Below are 19,710 nucleotides of genomic sequence, written 5' to 3' on the forward strand. Positions count from 1 at the left end.
ACGATCGCCGAGCCTGCGTAGATCTCGCCAACATATGAATCCAGACCTGGAACTGCGGATACAGTAAATGAGGTTAGAGGAGGTGCAAGTGAACCTCTGCCTCACCTGAAAAGACTGTCTGGGTCCTTGCACGGAGTCGAGGGGGGAGGTTTAGGGACTGGTGTTGTATCTCCTGTGGTTGCAGGGGAAAGTGCCTCAGGAGGGGGTGGTTTGGATGGGAAGGAACAGGTTAACCAGGGAGTTGCAGAGGGAACGGTCTCTGTGGAAGGGATGGAGATGGGAAGATGTGGCTCGTGGTGGGATCCCGTTGTAGGTGGCCAAAATGTCGGAGGATTATGTGTTGTATGCGACGGTTGATAGGGTGAAAGTGGGGACTAGGGGGACTCAACAGTCTCTGTTGCGACTAAATTAAATTAAATTTCTTTATTTATATAGCACATTTTTAGTCAACTTGCATTGACCCCAAAGTGCTTCACATAATTACATCCACACACACAGGCAAAGGTGGGTGAAGTGTCTTGCCCAAGGACACACACAGGCAAAGGTGGGTGAAGTGTCTTGCCCAAGGACACAACGACTAGGGGGAGGGGGAGCAAGGGCGGAGCTGGGGGAGGGGGGGGTGGGGGGTATCGAGGAGACCTGTGTGAGCGCCGCATCTATGACGGGAGGGGAACGAACGCACCTCACAAGCCTCGACCCCTCCACCTGGTCCTAGCCCCGCCCCCTCCCCCCACCCCGCCCCATGGCCTCACCTGGCTACACCCCTCGTGGGCTTGGCCAAAGATCTTAGAGGAGCTCCTCTAGTATATTTGGGCTTGGCCATCGCTGGCTGCTTTAGAATGTTTGGCTGTGACTGTGAGACGAGACGAGACGCGGCGATGGGAACGCGTTTGCTGCGGCCGCTGAGCGAGGCGCAGCTGAAGCGGTTGGAGGAGCACCAGTACCGCGCGGCCGGCCGCTCGCTGCTCGACCCGGCGCTGCAGCTCTACTGGTGCTGGCTGCTGAACCTGGTGCCCGCCTGGCTGGCGCCCAACGCCATCACCCTGCTTGGCCTCGCCACCAACCTGCTCAGCACCCTGCTGCTCGTCTACCACTGCCCCCGCGGCACCGAGCAGGTAGGCTCGGCCCGTGGGCCCACGGGTAGGGAGGGCAAAATGAGGAGCCTGGGGTGATAGAGCCCTGGGCGAGGTGACTGGGACCCGTGGGTCCTGGGGAGGGGGTGACTGGGTCCCTTTGTTGCTGAGGGGGTGTGTGGAACCCAGGGGTGCTGGGGAAGAGGTGAGTGGGTTCCCTGGATGTTAGGAGGGGATGACTGTGACCCAGGTGTGCTGTCTGGAAGCAGGTGGTTTGGAGGTGGAGTGAATGGGTCACAGGGGTGTTGGGGAATGACTATAACAGTGATCCAAGGGTGCTGGGTGGGGTGTGGCTGGGTTCAGGCATGAGGTTTTCCCGTGGATTTTGAAATTCGGTAAGCAAGGCATCTCCGCCGCTGCGAGGTTTTCACCGCCGCCGTGGCCCCATCGTCGCGAAGCTTCACCGCTGCCGAGGCCGACGCCCCACTTCGCGCCTCCGTTGGTACCGACCCGGGCCCCGTCCGCGGTCGCCGTCACCCGCTTCATTCGAACCGGCTTCTACCCGCGAGGCCACGGCCGGGGTTCAACGCGGCGATCCGGGAGGAATCGATAAAAAGGCCTCTGGCCACGTTCCCAGCTCACAGCCGCGGGCTGTAGAGATGCCTTCTGGCTGCGCAAAAAAAGCGCAATCCATCTTGGATTCGCCATTAAGTCAGCAATTAGTATTCCTTAATAATCACTGACTTTGCAAATTCTGGCAATCAGAAAAAAGTTCCAGCAATCAAACGAAGATAAACAATTATTCGCTTATTTTTCTATTTTTTAAATAATTTTGACCATCGATGTAAAGAAATCTTTCATTTTAAATTTTGGGATGTGTTATTTTCAAATAATGTCTTTAATTCCAGGTAGAGATGTTTTTTCCACTGCAGTTAATTTGACTGAGTAGCTATGTAGCACAATATGATCATTTTTGAAGTAGATCGATCATCATTTTCATCCTAACTTCGAGCCTGCACCGCCATTCAATATGATCATGGCTGATCATCCAACTCAGTATCCTGTACCTTCTCTCCATACCCCCTGATCCCTTTAGCCACAAGGGCCACATCTAACTCCCTCTTAAATATAGCCAATGAACTGGCCTCAACTACATTCTGTGGCAGAGAATTCCAGAGATTCACCACTCTGTGTAAAAAATGTTTTTCTCATCTCAGTCTTAAAAGATTTCCCCTTTATCCTTAAACTGTGACCCCTTGTTCTGGACTTCCCCAACATCAGGAACAATCTTCCTGCATCTAGCCTGTCCAACCCCTTAAGAATTTTGTAAGTTTCTATAAGATCCCCCCTCAATCTTCTGAATTCTAGCGTGTACAAGCCGAGTCTATCCAGTCTTTCTTCATATGAAAGTCCTGCCATCCCAGGAATCAGTCTGGTGAACCTTCTCTGTACTCCCTCTATGGCAAGAATGTCCTTCCTCAGATTAGGAGACCAAAACTGTACGCAATACTCCAGATGTGGTCTCACCAAGACCCTTAAGAGTTGGATTTGAAATTCATTTGTAGGGCTCTCACTTACTTTTTTTTCCCTGCCAGCCGGGCAACCTTGACAGCTTTTTAGGTTGCCAAATGACATTTTAGGTGGTCATTTAAAACGGTTTGCATGACACGTGCGATAATGTAATCGGACGAAGTCCGTAGTTACCAGTCGGAATTATGCTCAATTAAGCATTCACATATTATGTTCAAGAAGGAACTGCAGATGCTAGAAAATCGAAGGTAGACAAAAGTGCTGGAGAAACTCAGCGGGTGTGGCAGCATCTATGGAGTGAAGGAAATGGGCAACGTTTCAGGCTGAAACCCATCAGTCTGAAGAAGGGTTTCGGCCTGAAACGTTGCCTATTTCCTTCACTCCATAGATGCTGCCGCATCCGCTGAATTTCTCCAGCACTTTTGTCTACATTCACATATTATTTCTGCTTCAAATAACTCACAAACTAAACATATTCACCAATCAAGACATGATATATACCACAATGACATGCAGCAAAATTATAATACAATATCTCAACTCTTTTTACACATTGCAATTAATGCAATTTCTATTAGTTCTTTCCACTTCCAAACAAAAATGTGGTTGGATTATTCAGCGTATGATCAACCTGTGTCAATAAACCCTGGACCATGGTAACCTATATACTTAACCATGCACACTACAGATTGATGCAAGCATGTTTTCTGTGAAGGACCGAAAATTACCATGACATGGCCATAGCATGGGGTCGTTATTGCTATTGGCACAGAAACACTCTGGCTTCCCACATAATTTATCCATAACAAAATATACAGGTTGCAAGGAAATTTCTAAAGGCATTTTATGATAATAGCTGTTAAAACCGACTATACCCATCTGACAGGTTAAACATTACACTAACTGACAAGAGATTGCCAAAGGACATAACTGTTGCAAATGTTCTTTTGGTAATATGTTTAAAGGTGTCAAAACGCCACATTGCTGGACATTCAGATTAGATGTACGTGTTGTGAACAGCAATGAAGATACCCAGTTTGTACGCACCAGATTTAAAAAAAATTATTGATAAATGCTGTTTCCATCATTCCCACCTCAGAATTAACGTTAAAATTTCAACTGAAATATCTCCTGACCAAATATGTGATGTATATGACCGACTGTAGAAGTAAAACCTGGATAAATCCAACGTATAGTTGTGAAGTCTGAAGAAGGGTTTAGGCCCGAAACGTTGCCTATTTCCTTCGCTCCATAGATGCTGCTGCACCCGCTGAGTTTCTCCAGCATTTTTGTGTACCTACCGTATAGTTGTGAATGTTGCTCATTAAATAACTACAGTACTGATACTCCATATTAAGAGCATTGATTTGCTATTAAAATGAATTCTGTAATAACGTGTCAATGGTAGCAGTGACAATTAAACATCGGTTTTAATGTTTCACGTGTTCACAATTCAATGAATCCATCTTTATGGACTAAAACAAATAATAACATTGGGAATTAAAACACATTTGATTGCATTCCTTTATCAAACATAGTCAATGTTCGCTCTGAAGACATTTCCAGCACAATAGGGTCAGGGGGCGTGTGAATCAGTGCGGGGTGGATAGATGGAGGGGGGGGGGGGGGGGTTGAGAAGGCAATCGGTGCGGAATGGAAGGATTGAGGCAGGTGAATTAGTTAGTACGTGTTGGTTGGAGTATGTAAAATTGTGAGGGGAGAGCATGGGGGATGTCAGTGGTGTTGAATGGGGGGGATCAGTATGGGATGGATGGGAGGGTTCAGTACAGGATGAATGGGGGGGGATCAGTACAGGATGAATGGGGGTAGACAAAAATGCTGGAGAAATTCAGCGGGTGAGGCAGCATCTATGGAGCGAAGGAAATAGGCAACGTTTAGGGTCGAGACCCTTCTTCAGACTGTTCCCCCCATTCTTCTTGAATGGGGGGAGCAGTATAGGATTGATTGGGGGGGGTGGTCAGTACAGGATGAATGGGGGGATCAGTACAGGATGAATGGGGGGGAGGTTAGGACAGTGTGGATCGGAGGGTCTGCAGGATGAATGGGGGGATCAGTATTGGATGAATGGGGGATCAGTACGGGATGAATGAGGGGATCAGTACCGGATGAATGTGGGGATCAGTACAGGATGAATGCGGGGATCAGTACAGGATGAATGGGAGATCAGTAAAAGATGAATGGGTGATCAGTAAAAGATGAATGGGTAGATCACTACAGGATGGATGGGGGGATCGGTGCAGGGTAAATGGAGGGTGGGTCAGTACGGGATCACTGCAGTATAAATGGGGGGAGAAGTGCAGGATGGATGGGAAGGGGGGGGGTCAGTACAGGATGAATTGGGGGGCCAGTGTAGGATGAATGGGGGGGGTGGCAGGAGAATCAATGCGAGGTTGATAGGGTGATGAATAGATTGGGGGGGGGGGGGTAGATGGGGAAGGGAGCACAGGGGATGTCAGTGAGGACTGAATAGAGGCGGGAATGGGGATCAGTGTGGGATGGAGAGGAGGGGTCTCAGGATAACGGGTTGGAGGGGGGCGTACGAGAGAGAGAGTGGGGGGGGGGAAGGGGCAGAGGAGGTGGGGAGGAAGGAAGGTCAGCGCTCCTAGGACAACATCGCCCCGCTGCCTTGGCCGTCCCTGTCCAACGCCAAGTGCCGTCGCCAAAGGGGGAGTCGCTTGTGATCTCCTCGCCACCGCCTCCCCTTCTCCGCCAGCCAACAGCAAGGTGCGGGGCCAAGCGGTGCAGCTCAAAGATCCTATAGCTATAGGATCTTTGGTGCGGCTGCTTCAGATGGCAGAAGGAGGACTCCCCCTCCCTCCTCCCAGCCTCGGCGTGCGAGAGGGGTTGTTTTGAAAGCGGCGTTGACGGATTTGCAAGCAGCGGCCGCTATCAGGGCGGGGTGCGGGAGGAGGAGGCAGTGGAGCCCCTGTCGCGGCCGCTGCTGCCACTGTGCGGGACCCGTCATTCGCTCCGACCCTTCGTCACCACGCACCTAGTATCTTTGCCCCGTAATACAGCCGCCGCCGACACGAAACGTCACGTTCCTATTCTCCAGAGATGCTGCCTGACCTGCTGAGTTACTTCAGTTTTTTGTGTCTATCGGTATAAACCAGTATCTGCAGTGCCATGCTGGGCAAAATGATTCGGCATTTAGGTTGCCCGGCGGCACTTTGGGTGGTCAATGGCACCCGGGCAACCGTTAATATCGAGCCCTGATTTGGCATTGAAAAACAATGGTAAAGGATACTTCTCTCTCAGAGTAAACAAGCATGGATCAGGTATGATGTTACAAGTAGGTGTAATATAAAATATAATATAAAATATTTTCAATATGACTTAAATGCAAACAAGCAAGGAGTTGGTGTCATTTTAAGGTATGATTATCACACATTTTCTGTGTAAATTAAGAAGTGACAAGCCAGTAAAATGTGTTGATTTAAGGTACAATAAAAAAAATTACAGTATAAATTAAGTGTAAACATGCAAGAATACGGTTGCATCTCAACGTACAATTATCAAATTGTATGTGTCCGGCGGGGGGGGGGGGGGGGGGGGGGGGGGGGGGGGTTGACTGGGTCCCTGGGGATGTAAGGGGTGTTCCGATCCCAGAGTGTGTGTGGGTGACAATATGTTTGGGTTGTCCTGGGTTCCCCAGTGTGGGAGCATGGGTGTGACTGGGTTGAGGGAGCAGTCAGGTTCTGGGGATGTGTGGGATTATAGGGCTGGCGGGTTAGTTTAGGGATTTGTCGTGGAGGGTGGGTGTATATGTAAATGTGGTTCCAAGCCCGTGCCGGAGGGACATGGGGGCCATCTGTGAGGATGGGTGTGTTTGTGTACGGGAAACCAAGTGGAATAAGGTCAAGGGGTGAAAGGAGTGGTGGATGTTGGGTGCTGGGGTGAGGTGGAGGGAACTGCGGGCAGTAAAGGGCCTGTCCCACTTGGGCGTCATTTGCGCGTCACGCAGATGGCGCGCAAAGATTTTGTACATCCCAAAACTCTGGGGCGCCGCGCGTTACTGCCTACGTCACCACGCACCTTGCGCGTGTAATAGTGCGCGTCATGCGTCGTGACGCGTAAATGATGTTGCGTAAATGACGCGCAAATGACGCCCAAGTGGAACAGGCCCTTAAGACGTTTAGAGCCCAGCTCTTGCGTCTACCTTCTGAACTCCCCCAGCCCAGCAGGAGTTGCCATATTTTAGTTGGTCTGAGCTTGGCTACAGGCTGGCAGATGCCTAACCTGAACCCTTCTATTATCAATAGTGCTTTAGTTCAATACTACTTATACAGAAACATGGAAAATAGGTGCAAGATTGGGCCATTCGGCCCTTTGAGCCATTCAATATGATCATGGCTGATCATCCAAAATTAGTACCCAGTTCTGTTTTTTTTTTTCCCCATTTCCCTTAGCTTTAAGAGCTAAATGTAACACTCTTAAAAACATCCAGTGAATTGACGTCCACTGCCTTCTGTGGCAGAGAATCCCACAGATTCACAACTATCTGGGTGAAAAAGTTTTTCCTCATCTCAGTCCTAAATGGCCTACCCCTTATTCTTAAACTGTGACCCCTGGTTCTGGACTCCCCAACATCGGAAACATTTTTCCTGCATCTAACCTGTCCAATCCTCTAAGAATTTTATGTTTCCAAAAGATATCCTCTCATCCTTCTAAATTCCAGCGAATGTAAGCCCAGTCGACCTATTCTTTCAGCATAGGTCAGTCCCACCATCCGAAGAATTAATCTGGCGAATTTACGATGCAGTCCCTAATAGTAATAATGTCCTTCCTCAAATTAGGAGACCAAAATTGCGCACAATACTCCAGGCGCAGTCTCACCAAGGCCCTGTACAACTGCAATAGGACCTCCTTGCTCTAAAATTCAAATCCTCACGCAATGAAGGCCAACATGTCCTCAGGAAGAGGATTTTTTGGAATGTATGCGGGATAGTTATCTAAATCAACATGTAGAGGAACCAACGAGAGAGCAGGCTATTTTAGACTGGGTAATGAGGAAGGGTTAGTTAGCAGTCTTGTTGTACGTGCCCCCTTGGGCAAGAGTGACCATAATATGGATGAGTTCTTCATTAGGATGGAGAGTGACATTGTTAATTCAGAAACAATGGTTCTGAACTTAAAGAAAGGTAACTTTGAGGGTATGAGACGTGAATTGGCCAAGATTGACTGGCAATTAATTCTAAAAGGGTTGACGGTGGATATGCAATGGAAGACATTTAAAGACTGCATGGATGAACTACAAAAATTGTTCATCCCAGTTTGGCAAAAGAATAAATCAGGGAAGGTAGTGCATCTGTGGATAACAAGGGAAATCAAGGATAGTATCAAAGCGAAGGATGATGCGTACAAATTAGCCAGAAAAAGCAACATACCAGAGGACTGGGAGAAATTCAGAGACCAGCAGAGGAGGACAAAGGGCTTAATTAGGAAAGGAAAAATAGATTATGAAAGAAAACTGGCAGGGAACATAAAAACTGACTGCAAAAGTTTTTATAGATATGTGAAAAGAAAGAGATTAGTTAAAACAAATGTAGGTCCCGTGCAGTCAGAAACAGGTGAGTTGATCATGGGGAACAAGGATATGGCGGACCAATTGAATAACTACTTTGGTTCCGTCTTCACTAAGGAAGACATAAATAATCTGCTGGAAATAGCAGGGGACCGCGGGTCAAAGGAGTTGGAGGAATTGAGTGAAATCCAGGTTAGCCGGGAAGTGGTGTTGGGTAAATTGAATGGATTAAAGGCCGATAAATCCCCAGGGCCAGATAGGCTGCATCCCAGAGTACTTAAGGAAGTAGCTCCAGAAATAGTGGATGCATTAGTAATAATCTTTCAAAACTCTTTAGATTCTGGAGTAGTTCCTGAGGATTGGCGGGTAGCAAACGTAACCCCACTTTTTAAGAAGGGAGGGAGAGAGAAAACGGGGAATTACAGACCAGTTAGTCTAACATCGGTAGTGGGGAAACTACTAGAGTCAGTTATTAAAGATGGGATAGCAGCACATTTGGAAAGTGGTGAAATCATTGGACAAAGTCAGCATGGATTTACAAAAGGTAAATCATGTCTGACGAATCTTATAGAATTTTTCGAGGATGTAACTAGTAGCGTGGATAGGGGAGAACCAGTGGATGTGGTGTATCTGGACTTCCAGAAGGCTTTCGACAAGGTCCCACATAAGAGATTAGTTTACAAACTTAAAGCACACGGCATTGGGGGTTCAGTATTGATGTGCATAGAGAACTGGCTGGCAAACAGGAAGCAAAGAGTAGGAGCAAACGGGTCCTTTTCACAATGGCAGGCAGTGATTAGTGGGGTACCGCAAGGCTCAGTGCTGGGACCCCAGCGATTTACAATATATATTAATGATCTGGATGAGGGAATTGAAGGCAATATCTCCAAGTTTGCGGATGACACTAAGCTGGGGGGCAGTGTTAGCTGTGAGGAGGATGCTAGGAGACTGCAAGGTGACTTGGATAGGCTGGGTGAGTGGGCAAATGTTTGGCAGATGCAGTATAATGTGGATAAATGTGAAGTTATCCATTTTAGTGGCAAAAACAGGAAAGCAGACTATTATCTAAATGGTGGCCGACTAGGAAAAGGGGAGATGCAGCGAGACCTGGGTGTCATGGTACACCAGTCATTGAAAGTGGGCATGCAGGTGCAGCAGGCAGTGAAGAAAGCGAATGGTATGTTAGCTTTCATAGCAAAAGGATTTGAGTATAGGAGCAGGGAGGTTCTACTGCAGTTGTACAGGGTCTTGGTGAGACCACACTTGGAGTATTGCGTACAGTTTTGGTCTCCAAATCTGAGGAAGGACATTATTGCCATAGAGGGAGTGCAGAGAAGGTTCACCAGACTGATTCCTGGGATGTCAGGACTGTCTTATGAAGAAAGACTGGATAGATTTGGTTTATACTCTCTAGAATTTAGGAGATTGAGAGGGGATCTTATAGAAACTTACAAAATTCTTAAGGGGTTGGACAGGCTAGATGCAGGAAGATTGCTCCCGATGTTGGGGAAGTCCAGGACAAGGGGTCACAGCTTAAGGATAAGGGGGAAATCCTTTAAAACCGAGATGAGAAGAACTTTTTTCACACAGAGAGTGGTGAATCTCTGGAACTCTCTGCCACAGAGGGTAGTCGAGGCCAGTTCATTGGCTATATTTAAGAGGGAGTTAGATGTGGCCCTTGTGGCTAAGGGGATCAGAGGGTATGGAGAGAAGGCAGGTACAGGATACTGAGTTGGATGATCAGCCATGATCATATTGAATGGCGGTGCAGGCTCGAAGGGCCGAATGGCCTACTCCTGCACCTAATTTCTATGTTTCTATGTTTCTATGCCATTAGCTTTCTTCACTGCCTGCTGTACCTGCATGCTTACTCTCAGTGATTGATGTACAAGCACACACAGGTCTCGTTGCACCTCCCCTTCTCTGGCGGTTAGTCGGGATGTAATCACAGAGGTGACAACGTGCTGTGGAACTTTACTATATGCCAATAAACCTGTTCGATCATGACTTGGAGTATTTCTCAATAGCTCTACAGCACCTAACTAGTCATTGCTTGCCATTCTGAAAAGGACCCATTAATTCCCACTATTTGCTTCCTGTCTGCCAACTAGTTACCTCCCCCCTCGACTCCATCCTGCACCCGGGGGATGAGGCCGGCTTCAGGGGGGGGGGGGAGCGTCCTGCAGCCGAGGAAGGGGCACGGCTTCAGGCGGAGGCTGTCAGTGGGGGGAGCGTCCTACAACCGGGGGAGGGGGACGTCTTCAGACGGGGGGCTGTTGGAAATGGTGGGGGAGGGGGGGAGTATCCAGGGGAAGGGGACTGCTTCAGGCGGGGGCTGTCGGGGCCGGTGGCGGGGGGCAGCGTCTTGCAGCAAGAGGGGGATGGCTTCAGGCTGGGCAAGTGGTGGGGGGGGGAGGGGGGCGAGCGTCCTGCTGCTGGGGGAGGGGGACGGCTTCAGACGGGGTCTGTTGGGTGCTGGTGGGGTGGGGGGGGGGAAGGAGCACTGCCGTGGCCTACTGCTGCGGGAGTATGCGGGGGAGAGGTGTGGCCGGGGTTGATGTGCCCTGCCAGTGCCTGGCCCCGCCACGCCAGGCTCCCTCAATCCTCTCCCTCCACCCCTCCTCTCCCTCCTCTCCCTCCTCTCCCTCCCCCCCCCCCTCCTCCTCCCCCCCCCCCTCCCCTCCCCCCCCCTCCCTCCCCCTCCTCTCCCTCCCCCTCCCCTCCCTCCCCTCCCCTCCCTCCCCCCCTCCTCTCCCTCCCCCCCCTCTCTCCCTCTCCCCCCCCCCCCCCTCTCTCCCTCCCCCCCTCCTCTCCCTCCCCCCCCTCCTCTCCCTCCCCCCCTCCTCTCCCTCCCCCCCTCCTCTCCCTCCCCCCTCCTCTCCTCCCCCCCCTCCTCTCCCTCCCCCCCTCCTCTCCCTCCCCCCCCTCCTCTCCCTCCCCCCTCCTCTCCCTCCCCCCCTCCTCTCCCTCCCCCCCTCCTCTCCCTCCCCCCCCTCCTCTCCCTCCCCCCCTCCTCTCCCTCCCCCCCCTCCTCTCCCTCCCCCCCCCTTCCTCTCCCTCCCCCCCCCCTCCTCTCCCTCCCCCCTCCTCTCTCTCCCCCCTCCTCTCTCCCTCCCCCCCCCCTCCCCTCCCCCCCCCCCCCCCCCCCCTCTCCCTCCCCCCCCCCCTCCTCTCCCTCCCCCCCCCCTCCTCTCCCTCCCCCCCCCCCCTCCTCCCCCTCCCCCCTCCCTCCCCCCCCCCCCTGGTTAGTGTGTGTCGATGGGACCCAACGGTCTAGTTAGGTTCTAAATCTGTGAAAACTGTCGAAGAGTCTATTACCCGCAGCAGTTACTCTCTGCACATTAATCATTTCTTCCCTACAGTTAGTGGAATCTTATTTTCATATTATGAGTGCATAGGATAAAGTATCTATCTAGAATTACTTAGAGGTGCCTGCCACAGTAGCAATGGAAATCGCAAATGGTTGCACTCAGATTATAATCGGGGTAGGAATGCACAATGTTACTGAAATACGATACTAACCAAATAAAATGTGAGAAGGTTGGTGTGTATGGCAATCGATGTTTATCGTGTAAAGATGTAAGAAATAGAGCAGGAGTAGATCAACAGGCCCTGTTGGCATGCTCCTGATTTCCATCTGATTGTCAACCTTAATGCATTTGCAGCTCTATCACCAAATTCCCTTAATGTCCAGGAACAGATTGGGTGAATGCACAGTCTTTTTCCCAGCTTAGCAGAATCAAGAACCAGAGGACATGGGTTTAAGGTGAAAGATTTAATAGGAACCTGAGGGTTTTCACCCAGTGGGTGATGCATATATGGACAAGCTGCTAGAAAAGGTATTTGAGGCAGGTATTAAACAACTTTAAAAGATACCCGGACAGGTACATGGATAGGAAAGGCTTAGAGTGATGTGAGCCTACGTGGGCAGGTGGGACAAGCTAAGGTGGGGCATCGTGGTCGGCATTAACAAGTTTGGCTGAATGGCCTGTTTCTATGGAAAGAGACAAAATGCTGGAGTAACAGTGGATCAGACAGCATCCCTGGAGAATACGAACACAGGTGGTGTTTTGGGTCAGAACATTCTTCTGACTGGGCCGGTTTTCATGCTGTGTGACTCGATAACTGACTCTAATTCTGTCAATCTGCCTTTGGAATGATCGCAGTGACTGAGCCTCCATAACCATAAGAGGAAGGTCGTCAGTGGACATACCAACCGTATCACTTTTTATTTGGTTTGCATCAAATGTCAGTAACCATTGTGCATTCCAACTGGATAATAATCTGAATGCAGCCATTTGCTATTTCCAGTGCTGCTATAGCATGCACCTTTGTAAGTAATTCCAAATGGATTATCTTATCTTCATTCACAACATGAAGATAGGATTCCAGTGAAGATGGAAAGGGATGATAGACCTGCAAAGAGGAATGTCAATGGTCAGTATTCCTTACGTACAGTGCACAGAACAGAACACAGTTCTTCCAAACTTTACACCAACTTGCGTAACCCAGGTGTAGAAATAAGGAAGTGCAGATGCAGACAGAAACAAGGATCTGCAGATGCAGGCTTACCACGGAAAGACACAAAGTGCTGGAGTAACTCAGTGGATCAGGCAGCATCTCTGGGGGACGTGGATAGATGACGATTCGACTCGGAACCCATCTTCAGACTGGTTGCAGTGCGAGAGAGATGGAAAAGAGGTAGGGCAGGACAAAGTCTGGCAGGTGGTAGTTGCATTCAGGTGAGGGGGGGGGGGGGGGGCTGGATAGGCAGATGGGTGGACACAATGAAAAATGAGACACTAGGATGACTGAAGGAGACAAGAGGGTGTTGATAAGGAGAGATGAGGTTTGAAAGAGGAGTGAAATGTGCAGCCACAAGAAGGGATGTAGATGGAAGGGGATTGGGTGGAGGGCAGGGTGGGATGGGATAGTGGAAGAATGGATGTGCACTGAGGTCAGGAATGAAGGGTGGGAAGAAAAAGTTTGGGGTGGGGTGTAACCCAAAATTGGAGAATTAAATGTTCATACCATTGGCTTGTGAGCTGCCCAAGCGGAATATCAGGTGCTATTCCTCCAGTTTCCGTGTAGTCTCCTCACTCTGGCAATGGAGGTGGCCCAGGACAGAAAAGTTGATATGGGAAGGGTAATGGTTAGCAACCGGGAGACCCAGCAGATTATTAACTCCTCAGGTTCTGCTGTTCATCTGCGCACCAGGGCCAATTTACAGCAGCCAATTATTCTACCAGCCTGTACATCTTTGGAATCTGGATCATAGGAAATATCTTATGACAGGGTGAGTTTAGATGACCTGAGGTAACACTAAAACTAGTTTATGCTTTTATGCCAAACGGTATAAGAGTCAAGAGTGTATTATTGCATTTGTTCCGGATGGGACAATGAAATTCTTACTTGCTGCAGCACAACAGAATATGTGAATATGTTAACATCATAACATCATGTCTATATCTATACTATTACTAAAACTCTCATCTTGTCCTCTTCCAGTTTGCGTTGTTTTTAAATTTCTGCAAAAACGGTACCATATATTGCTAGGATTTGTTCGCCACCTTACTCGCCGTTCTCCTCTGCTCAAACGCACCAAGTTTCGATCCGATCGGTGGAATATTACAATAGTTATCAAGGTTTAAAAATCGTGAGATCAGCATATTGGTCTTCTCGCCTCTCAGTCACCATGAAGGTAACGCCCCTTCCGACACCTGCTGTCAATCACCGGGACGAGGAGAATAAAGTTCCGGAGGACGGGTGTGAGTCCAGCAGCCGTGAGTGAGTAAGTGAACTGTGAGTCCAGAAGTCGTGAGTGAACTGTGAGTCCAGAAGTCGTGAGTAAGTGAACTGTGATTCCAGCAGCCGTGAGTGAGTGAACTGTGAGTCCAGAAGCCGTGAGTGAGTGAATTGTGAGTCCAGAAGCCGTGAGTAAGTGAACTGTGAGTCCAACAGCCGTGTGAACTATGAGTCCAGAAGCCATGAGTGAGTAAACTGAGTCCAGAAGTTACGAGTGAGTGAACTGTGAGTCCAAAAGCCGTGAGTGAGTAAACTGAGTCCAGAAGCCTTGAGTGAGTGAACTGTGAGTCCAGAAGCCGCCCAGTGCACGGAGCCTGCCCGATTGCTGCAAACGAGATCCTGCAGGAGTGAGAGTGAGGCAGAATTGAGGGAGCAGGGTGCTGTCGGGAGCGGGCGCTGGCGGGGCTCACCACCCCTGCCAACACACCCCCATCCCCCTTGTCTTGCCCCCCCCCCCCCCCCCCCCCCCCCCCCGCGGCAGGCCATGGCAGCGCTCCCCCACCCCTGTTCTGAAGCCGTCCTCCCTCGGCAACAGAACGCTCCCTCCGGACCCCACCTGAAGCCTCCACATCCCCAGCAGCTGGACTAGCCCAAGAATCCATTTGGCCCACAATGTCCATACTAGGCCCCTGGAAATCAGCCCCTTCGGCCCACAATGTCCATACTAGCCCTCCAGAAAGCCCCACCCCCCCACTGGCCACCGCCTTAAGCCGTTCCCCTCCCCCGGCTGCAGGACGCTCCCCACCGGCCCCCGACAGCCCTGCCTGAAGCTATGCCCCTCCCCAGGCTGCAGGACGCTACCCCCACCGGCCCCCGACAGCCCCCGCCTGAAGCTGACCCCCTCCCCCGGCTGCAGAACGCAACAAGAGATGCAACATGAAATAATGGACTGAATAAATCTCCTCTTTAACGTTTAAATTGTTATATTTTAAGTGTTATTCACATTTTAAGCTTTAATAAATCCCTTTTCCATTTGCCGTGCCCGTCAGTGCACCTGCGCAGTAATACCTGCGTGATCTACGTCACAATGGGAACCCAATGGGAGGGAATGGCTGCACCGCCGGAGAGCTGCGAACAATGGATTGGGGGGGGGGTTGAGGGGGGATGGAGTGAGTGCGTGGGGGGGGGGGAGGGCAAAGGGGGGAGTGAGGGGAGAAGGGAGAGGTTCAGGGGCGTCACAACGGGAACCCGTCAGCCACGCCTGCGTAGTTGGGGGCTATGCGTGAGTGATGGAATATTGGAATTGGTGGAAGTGAAATATTGCATTGGGGGTCCAGGCCTCCCGTGTGAGAATGGGACACATGTGTGATCACATCTTCAGAAAAAAATCTACATGGGAACGATAAAAGGTATACATATTCCGGTAGAGATTTTTCTCCTGGAGTCCAAAAGCTACTTATCTGAACATTTCAGGCTTTATTTCACAACATTACTGAAAATGCTTTAAAATACTTTGAATTTTAAATGGTTTTTCCTGTTAAAATCATTCTTCACAGCTTCCAACACACTTCGATACAAAGTTGCAAGACAGGAGCATTGGCAGCAACACTGAACTTTTCAGCTCAATGGCATCTCACAACAAGTGCACATTTGCAACAATGTTGCCATCATAGCTCCTGGCAGGACAGTAGGGGGAAGGTCAGGAGTATTGGTATTGCAATTGGGAAGTTGCTATTAGGATTTTTTTTTCAACTCCAGTGCTGGGGTAAGCTCACAAGCTATGCTCTTTGTTGAGTCCTCGAATCTTAACTTCGCCAACGGGTTGAGTTGGAGGACCACACTATGGGTAGGGGACGGGTGCGTTGGGACAGCAGACCCAATGGGTCTGCACTTGGTCTAGTAACTATTAAAACTCTGATCTTGGATGTGTGTTTATTTGTTTGTGTATAATCACATCTTCTCAAAAAAACGACGGGCTAACAATAATATGATTACATATTCCGGTAGAGATTTTTGCCCTGGAGTCCAAAATCGCCCTCATCCTTCCCCTTCCAAACTCCACAATCAATTCCTTGGTCTTACTGATGTTGAGAGCCAGGTTGTTGTGCCGGCACCATTTGGTCAGTCGGTCGATCTCACTTCTATACTCTGACTCGTCCCCATCTGTGATTTGTCCAACCACAGTGGTGTCGTTGGCGAACTTGATGATGGAGTTCGCACTATGTCCAGCTACGCAGTCATGGGTATAGAGTGAGTAAAACAGGGGGCTGAGCATGCAGCCTTGAGGTGCTCCCATACTAATTGTTAATGAGGATGAAGTGTTTCCGCCAATTCGAACAGACTATGGTCTGTGGATGAGGAAGTTGAGGATCCAATTGCATAAGGATGAGCAGAAGCCCAGTTCCGTGAGCTTGGTAACCAGCTTGGAAGGGATGATGGTATTAAACGCCGAGCTGTAGTCTATAAACAACAGCCTGATGTAAGTGTTTTTATTGTCCAAGTGGTCCAATGCAGAGTGGAGAGCCAGTGAAAATGTCGTATCTGGACTTATAGACCTCTGCATCGCCAGACCTGAATGTCTGGGATCTTATCTTCAGAAGAATGCAGATCTCATGGTTCATCCAAGGCTTCTGGTTAGAAAACACTCGGAAGGTTTTTGATGCAGTCCTCCACACATTTCCTTATGAAGTCTGTAACCACTGTGGCGTATTCATTCAGGTCCGTTGCCGAGTCCTTAAACATTGTCCAGTCTACAGACTCCAAGCAGTCCTGGAGTTGTTCATCTGCCTCCCCCGACCAGCTCCGCACAGTCCTCACCTCTGGGGGTGCTTTCTTCAGTTGCTGCCTGTAGGCAGGAAGAAGCAGCACCGCTGAATGGTCAGATTTTCCAAAGTGAGGGCAAGGGATAGTGCGATAGGCGTCTTTGATGGTCGTGTAGCAGTGGTCAAGGGTGTTTGATCCTCTGGTGCTGCAGGAGACATGTTGGTTAGGGAGCGATTTCTTCAGGTTGGCTTTGTTGAAGTCTCCGGCTATGGTGGTAAACGCCTCTGTCTGGGGTGGATGTAGACCGCGGTCAGGATGATGGAGGTGAATTCCCTCGGTAGGTAGAAGGGGCGGCACTTCACTGCCAGGTGTTCCAGGTGCGGAGAGCAGGAATTAGACTGAACTGCCATGTCTGAGCACCATGCAGAGTTGACCATGAGGCAGACGCCCCCTCTCCTTTTTCCAGATACCTGTGTACGGTCCATGCGGTGGATGGAGAAACCTTCAGGCTGGACTGCTGAGCCTGGGGAGCTGGGGGTGAACCATGTCTCTGTGAAACAGAACACAGAGCATTCCCTCAGCTCCCTTTGGTAAAATAGCAAAAAAGATTATCAGCAGAAATGCCCTTTCTAATACATAAAGAGTTAATTATCTGAAATTGGGTGGTTCAATATTGAGTGCTAGAGGCTGAAAGATGCTCAGACAGAAGGTAAGATGTTGTTTCCCAAGCTGGATGGCACAGAGGTGCAGTGGATAGAGTGGCTGTCTCACACCCAGGTTCAATCCTGACCTCGGATGCTGTCGGTTTGGTTTGCCTGTTCTCCCTCTGGCCGCATAGGTTTCCGTGCTCCATTTGTTTTCTCCCACATCCCAAATACATGCGGGTTTGCAGGTTAATTATCCTCTGTAAATTGCCCTTTGCGTGAAGGGAGTGCATGAGAAAGTAGGATAACATAGAACTACTGTGAACAGATGATCGATGGTCCGTGTGGATTCGAAGGGTCTGTTTCCATGTTGCATCACTAAACTAAATTATTTCCAGACCGAGTTGCTATGATAGAAGATTCCAAGTTTTGTCCAAAAGTTGTATCTACACTGGAAGGGTAGGAGCCATAAATATCACCAGTGACCCTTCCAAAGAGAGCATTGGTTATTATCTATGTCGGTTTAACTTGTTTGTGCATGATGCAGCCAACCAGCTCCCAAAAGATGACGTGTTCTTCCTCAAACTTTAACTGAATTTAAAAGGCGATGACTTCTGAGAAATACAAATCAATTTGGGCATGGATATAAACCAGTTTGTGTTGCACAGTAAGCAGCAGAATGCTGATTATCTCAATCAGTAACCACAACCAAGATAGGGCAATGCAGGATGATTAAACATTGGTTTAGGCTGTGGTGTCGAGATTAGGGAATTTAAATGAATTGTTTCCTTTTACATTGGACACATGTCACGTATGATGATTTATCAAGCTGTGTATGTCTGTCCCTGTGCAAAAATGTTATAGCTCTAGTTTATAGTTTTATTTATCAGGTTTTTCAGGTTTTGTGCAACTGCCTTTTTTATACCCTGGGCCTTAATGAGTCCAGTGCTCTGCTCACTGGCTTCCATACTCTGTGAGCTAGAACTCATAATATAATAATAACTTTATTTATAGAGCACTTTAAAAACAACCACTGTTGCAACAAAGTGCTGTACATGACTAAGCATGAACAAAAATGTTTTTATTACATGACAATAAAAACATTAAAAACACTAAAACAGGAGCAAAGTCTCATGCAAAGTCTCATGCAGAGTCAAAAGCCAAGGAATAGAAAAGGGTTTTAAGACTGGTTTTGAAGATGGACAGTGAGGGGGCCTGTCTGATGTGCAACGGCAGAGTGTTCCATAATGTCGGAGCAGCAACAGAGAAGGCTCTATCCCCTCTGAGCTTCCGCTTAGACCTCGGTACCTCCAGGAGCAGCTCATCCATAAATGCTGCTCTGTAACAGAGCTTGCACCAAAATCTGTTCACCAGCCTCCACCAGTTTGTATTCTCCCTCAAAAAACAAAGTGCTGTAGGGTCTCAGCGGGTCTGAAGTGTCCCAACCTGAGACGTTGCCAATCCATTTCCCTCCACAGATGATCTGACCCATTGAGTTACTCCAGCACTTTGATCATTTCTCAAGAATCCAGCATTTACAGTCTCTTGTGTCTCGCTTCTTTAGACTTTCAGACTTTGGAGATACACGCGGAAACAGGCCCTTCGGCCCACCGAGTCCGCGCCGACCAGAGATCAACCCGTACTCTGGCACTATCCAACACACTGGGGACAATTTTTACAACTTACCGAAGTCAGTTAACTTACAAACTTATACGTCTTTGGAGTGTAGAAGGAAACCGGAGCACCCGGAGAATCCCCACATGGTCACAAGGAGAACGTACAAATTCCATACAGACAGCACCAATAATCAGAATCGAACCTGGGTGTGTGGCACTGTAAGGCAACAACTCTACTGTTGCGCAACTGTGCCACTTCTATTCTCCCTCATCTTATATCCCTCTGTCCCCTTGTCCGTCTCTTGGCTTAACAATCTCCTCCAACCCGACAGCACTTGCAGATCTGTTTACTTACAATCTCTGCTCTTTGTGTAAACTGATGGGATTTCTGACTATGCCTCATCTCTGGAATTTACTCTCTGAATCTCCTGGTCTTCCTGCAAGTGATGCTGTATGGTAGCTAACGAGTTCACATGGAAAAGATTGTGAAAAACAGCTTGTACAGTCTTGCCTATTTTCCTTTACAGGGACTGTGCCACAGGAGTCCTTTGCATTTGCAAACTAATATCTTATTTTTAGAAGGTACACAAAATTGCTGGGGAAACTCAGCGGGTGCAGCAGCATCTATGAAGCGAAGGAAATAGGCGACGTTTCGGGCCGAAACCCTTCTTATTTTTAGAGCTCCTTTTTTATGATAACAGGAACAAAGTTCATCTTCTAGCTCTTCAGAGTCTTATCAAAGAGGGCACGGATGTTGAAGAAATATATCACCTATGTAAGAATATTAATTGAAG

At 49.0% G+C, this 19,710-nt stretch overlaps 1 protein-coding gene across 1 annotated transcript in view; it reads left to right on the forward strand.

Annotated features, from left to right (window-relative positions):
* The first annotated feature begins 823 nt into the window (after window positions 1-823).
* LOC116983964 (cholinephosphotransferase 1-like) overlaps window positions 824-19,710 on the forward strand; it is a 32,698-nt gene continuing 13,811 nt past the window's right edge. The window contains exon 1 of the mRNA XM_033037930.1: window positions 824-1,115. Within this exon, the coding sequence (XP_032893821.1) occupies window positions 840-1,115 (276 nt within the window). The 5' untranslated portion in view covers window positions 824-839. The remainder of the gene's footprint in view (window positions 1,116-19,710) is intronic.

The sequence above is a fragment of the Amblyraja radiata genome, chromosome 19 (genome assembly GCF_010909765.2).
Source record: "Amblyraja radiata isolate CabotCenter1 chromosome 19, sAmbRad1.1.pri, whole genome shotgun sequence".
NCBI lineage: Eukaryota > Metazoa > Chordata > Chondrichthyes > Rajiformes > Rajidae > Amblyraja > Amblyraja radiata.